This window comes from Antennarius striatus, chromosome 2 (genome assembly GCF_040054535.1).
Source record: "Antennarius striatus isolate MH-2024 chromosome 2, ASM4005453v1, whole genome shotgun sequence".
Taxonomy (NCBI): domain Eukaryota; kingdom Metazoa; phylum Chordata; class Actinopteri; order Lophiiformes; family Antennariidae; genus Antennarius; species Antennarius striatus.
The window spans coordinates 17,990,411-17,995,760 of NC_090777.1; the positions used below are offsets into that span (position 1 = coordinate 17,990,411).

General features: G+C 42.6%; 1 protein-coding gene across 1 annotated transcript; it reads left to right on the top strand.

Moving 5' to 3' along the window:
- Positions 1 to 1,558: 1,558 nt before the first annotated feature.
- On the top strand, positions 1,559 to 5,350 carry srm (spermidine synthase). The gene is made up of 8 exons (XM_068333972.1): positions 1,559 to 1,796; positions 2,178 to 2,298; positions 2,390 to 2,482; positions 2,596 to 2,749; positions 2,858 to 2,941; positions 3,194 to 3,339; positions 4,513 to 4,635; positions 4,740 to 5,350. The coding sequence occupies exons 1-8, from the start codon at positions 1,666 to 1,668 to the stop codon at positions 4,755 to 4,757; spliced, it is 870 nt and encodes a 289-aa protein (XP_068190073.1). The 5' UTR covers positions 1,559 to 1,665; the 3' UTR covers positions 4,758 to 5,350.

Genomic DNA, 5,350 nt, shown 5'->3' on the forward strand with positions numbered 1-5,350 from the left:
CGAATCCCGCTCCCGCCAGGACATCTTCGGAGGGAGTGTGAGCTGACGGCGGGAGGTGTCAGCTCACCTCCCAGCCACTGCCGAGGCACCCTTGAACAAGGTGCCGTTCCCCCAAGCTGCTCAATTGGGGCGCGTTCCGAAGCCGTTTGATGTACTAACTGCTAACTGCATGCTTACAGGCCCCCCTGTGTGCTGTGTTTCACGGGGCCTGTGTATACACTGATTGCCATAAAACTAACACAGAGAACATGTAAAAATATACCGGAGTGACTGTGTAGTTTCCCTGCGGGGATTAATAAAGTGTACTTCTTCTTCTGGAGAAATTAGAGTTAAACTTCATAGCTGCATCCAGCTTACACAAACATATGCACGCACCCAAAAAACACTATAGTCACACTATAATACATAATTGCTGTTACCATATAACCACATACACATAAACACTAGTTTCTATAAAACAGTAGCACTTCCTTGGTTCTGCGTTCTTCATACGATTACTCTAGTCCCTTTCAGAAGAAACAAGAAACAATTTCACCCTGACCTACACATTTTTGTGCCTCTGGCTTCCTGAAAATGTTGCTTTTTGTTTTGTGATTAAATCTCATCATTGTAAAATGTCAACTTTTGTACACTTAGGAACCGGATAAGATAGAAAGATGAGGGAGAAGGCCAGCGTGAGACCGTAGATCAAAGCACTGCCCAGATCCTGTTGGTTAGCTACGGCTTTGATCTATGAAAAGCACTGGCTGGATCATGGACTATCTAACTGACAGACCCCAGTACGTCCGTATGGGGAACTGTCTGTCATCAGTGGTGACCAGCAGCACAGGGGCCCCTCAGGGAACGGTACTCTCCCCCATTCTCTTTACCCTCTACACGACGGACTTCCAACACAACTCGGATACGTGCCACATGCAGAAATTCTCAGATGACACTGCAATCGTGGCATGTATTTTCAATTCAGGAGTGTCGCAGGATGTTGCAGTGTGTGACTTCATTGGTTCTTGTTAATACTGTGACGACACATTGGCTTGAAAAAGGACGCAACTCTTTTATAACACTTATCGCAGTGAAATTACCCGTCAAACCTGAACAACGGGTTAGGGAAGAGTCACAGCTCAATTACTACATAACACTTTGAATTCTTCAGAAACTGTAGATACATGCAAAATGAATTAAGACAATATATCCTTGACTCAACAGAGGAAGCTAACATAGAATATATGTTTGAAATATAAATAGCATAAAGTAGGATTGAGCCAACCACAGTGGAAAACATTCCTCACTTTCAAGGAGCATTTACTTAAAGTAAATTAACATTTGTAAGCCACTCCTCCCCCTCCCCACGATCTATTTTATGGCCCAGCAATGGTTCAATAGCAGGACAGGGGGTCAGATTCACGTGGTCTACCCCCTTCCTCTACGCTGCATGTTGCCTCTTGGTTCCTGCTGAGGGGCGGCGCTTCTACTGAGCAGTCAAACAAACTATATAACAACCTGGTGCATGCTGCAATTCCATTGGTCAGCTTGACGGAAAGTCCTGCCTCTCGCGAATAGGTTTAGGTGTGACACACCGATTTCGGTCAAGCGTTAACATCTTTGTCGGAACTCACGTCGTCACATCCATAAACACGTTGTTGTTGCAAGTGGTAGCAGGCTGCTGATATGGACCTTATCAAAGATGGATGGTTTACAGAAAAATGCCATTTGTGGCCTGGACAAGCACTGAGTCTCCAGGTGGAAGAGGTCCTCTACAACAAGAAGTCACAATACCAAGACATAACGGTCTTCAGGAGGTAGGAGACGACACTTTTAGAGACACAGCGTGGCTAATGTTGCTAACCCTTTAGCTGTGACTAGAAATGACATCGGGATATTTTATACATGAGTTGCTCCATTTGTGCCTTTATGCAAATCCCCCAAACTTTTGCAGTGAATTGGCTATAGCTAAGTAACAAAGGGCGACAACGACTGTACTGATGCCTGTCCTGAAACAGTCGAAGCAGAAATGCTAATGTTTCTCAAAAGTTGTAGCGATTATAATCGTTTTATACACAAACGGTGTGTGTGTGTGAAAACTACACACGTTGTGTAAATATAGCCTGCATTGGTTAGTTTGTCGCCTCTAGTATGTTCAGTGTAATGAATCCTTGGCTGTAAATTTGGTGTTTCTTCAGTAAAACCTACGGGAACGTCCTTGTGCTGGATGGGGTGATCCAGTGCACCGAGAGAGATGAGTTTGCCTACCAAGAGATGATCGCGTACCTTCCTCTCCTAAGCCACCCGTCACCCAAGAAAGTAAGTTTATCACACTTTTAGTTTCTGTTCATTCATTGATCCATATCTCAGCTAGACAGTCCTGATTTATTTACTAATTGTTATCTATAAGGTGCTGATCATCGGCGGCGGAGATGGTGGTGTGCTCAGGGAAGTGGTGAAGTGTCCGATGGTGGAATCAGTGATCCAGTGTGAGATAGACGAGGTGGGAAAATTGTTATCATCTTCTCTTAAAAGCTGTTCTGATTGTCGTTGGTTGTTAATATTGGACCACAGAGATTTTTGCTCATTACAGTTTTAATGGTCTTTGCTGTGTAGGATGTCATCAATGCATCAAAGAAGTTCCTCCCAGGGATGGCCAAAGGATTTTTGAGTCCCAAGCTCACCCTTCATATTGGAGATGGATTTGAATTCATGAGGCGTAACCAGGACGTCTTCGACATCATTATAACAGATTCATCAGATCCTGTTGGTTAGTGCCACTTTTATTTTTATTTATTGTGTTAAGTACATTGTTATTTACTTGAACTCATCAGTTTTGTTTTGTTTGTATGTATTTTTTTGGGGGTCGGGGCTTCAGGACCAGCTGAGAGTTTGTTCAAGAAGTCTTACTATCAACTGATGAAGGAAGCATTGAGAAACGGGGGAATTCTTTGTTCACAAGGTAACTTATTTTCTTTTGTATCAAGGGTGGAGAGACAAGCATGTAATTTTGGTTTGGTGCTGATTGCCTTTACAAGTTTGTCGATATGGTTATTACAGTACATAAAGCCTTATAGAATTTTCCCAGAGCTCATCTCATATATAATGTGCAGTATGTTCTTTCAATCCAACTCAAGATGGAGTAGTGCTAGAGATAGTTAGACAGAAATGAAATTAACGTGCCCTTTTCTCTGCATTTTTGTCAATTTCACAGGAGAGTGTCAGTGGCTCCATTTGGAGTTGATAAAGGAGATGCAAACTTTTTGCAAGACCCTATTCCCTGTGGTGGAATATGCCTACAGCACCATCCCAACTTATCCGAGTGGCCAGATCGGATACATGCTGTGCAGTAAAAATCCTGTATGTGCTTTACTCGTTATCTATTTGCTGTCTGCTATACTCTTGATTGTTCTCAGATTACCTGTGAATGTGAGCTGCTAGATAATAATTCTGTAAATAACTGCCTTTTTGGTGATTTTTTTTCTGTCATATCACTTCTTCTCCTTTTGGCTTTTCCCTTCAGGGGTCTCCATAGTGAATCAGTAGCCTCCATGTCACCCTGTCTTACACATCCTCCTCTCTGACACCAACTACCTTCATGTCCTCTTTCACTACATCCATAAACCTCCTCTTTGGTCTTCCTCTAGGCCTCCTGCCTGGCAGTTCAAAACTCAGCATCCTTCTACCAATATATTCACTATCTCTCCTCTGGACATGTCCAAACCATCTCAGTCTGGCTTCTCTGACTTTATCTCCAAAACCTCTAACATGTGCTGTCCCTCTTATGTACTCATTCCTGGTGCTATCCATCCTGGTCACTCCCAAAGAGAACCTCAGCAACTTCATCTCTGCTACCTCCAGCTCTGTCCCCTGTCTTTTCTTCAGTGACACCGTCTCTAGACCAAACAACAACGCTCGTATCACCTTGGTTTTGTACACCTTTCCTTTCATTTTAGCTGAAACTCTTCTATCACACATCACACCTGACACTTTTCTCAACCCGTACCATCCTGCCTGTACACGCTTCTTCACCTCTTTTCCACACTCTCCATTGCTCTGGACTGTTGACCCTAAGTACTTAAAATCCTCCACCTTCTTGATCTCTTCTCCCTGTAACCTCACTCTTCCACTTGGGCCCCTCTCATTCACACACATGTACTCTGTCTTACTGCGGCTAACCTTCATTCCTCTCCTTTCCAGGACAAACCTCCACCTCTCTAGCTTCTCCTCCACCTGTTCCCTGCTCTCACTACAGATCACAATGTCATCTGCAAATATCATAGTCCATGGAGATTCTAACCTCGTCTTTCAGCATGTCCTGCACCTCTCTAACATACTTCTCTGCCACTCCAGACTTCCTCATACAATACCACAGTTCCTCTCTGGGCACCCTGTCATAAGCTTTCTCCAGATCTACAAAAACACAGTGCAGCTCCCTCTGGACTTCTCTGTCATCATCCTCAAAGCAATGCCGGATCCTTATTACTTTTTTTTCTGTCGTGTCACTGACGTTCTCTTTATAAATTTTTTTAGGAAACAAATTTTCAGGAACCAATGAAAACCCTGTCAAAAGAAGAGATAGAAAGTCTGAACCTTAAATACTACAACCCCGAAATTCACAGAGCGTCTTTCATCCTTCCTGAGTTTGCAAGAAAGGTAAAAATAGTTTCACATATTTTCTGTTTAAATATTAAGTTTTTGGTCACAAACTACGTGGTAAATATTTCCTGCTGTTCACCTTCTGTCTTATCCAATACCAGGTACTTGATGAAGCATGACCAGCACCAAACCCACAACCATGTCAATCCTCAACCTCGCCTTTCATCCTCAAATAAACATCCTTGTATGGCTTCTCCACCTTCTCAGCTCAGTTCAGTGCCACTGTCGAGTGTAGCCTCCTAAGGATTTTTGATGGAGGCAACAAGGGATGTGTCGGGAACTGAGTTATGCAGGGAAAGTGTTTATTTAGTTTCTTCTAGTCTTACATGCATTCGACATGTATTTAATTATTTGTTTTTACTTGGTGTTTAATTCCTACTCCATGACTGGTGTGTCAGCATTCTGTCAAGAATGGTTTTAATTTTTATTCTGGGAAGAGCTTGTCATTAAGTCTGACCTCATTCTGAATTTGTACCATTGAATGAATTTGCTGTATTGAAACATTGTGCAATACATTACATACCATATGGAGTATGTGCTTGTATTGTATTGTGCTTATTTCTTGAAGTTTATTAGTTTGTGTGTATACAAAGAGACACCATTGCAATCAGTGATGATTATATATTCAGGATCCAGATGTTTCCCCAACCCATGAACCCTATAGTGCCTGACATTGGTTGTTGTTGGAAAAATAAACCTTGTCATAGATCTA

Coding starts and splice junctions, on each gene's coding strand:
- srm (XM_068333972.1), top strand. CDS start 1,666: ATGGACCTTATCAAAGATGGATGGTTTACAGAAAAATGCCATTTGTGG. Junction 2,750..2,857: donor AGATTCATCAGATCCTGTTG/GTTAGTGCCACT, acceptor TCGGGGCTTCAG/GACCAGCTGAGAGTTTGTTC. Junction 3,340..4,512: donor TGCTGTGCAGTAAAAATCCT/GTATGTGCTTTA, acceptor AAATTTTTTTAG/GAAACAAATTTTCAGGAACC.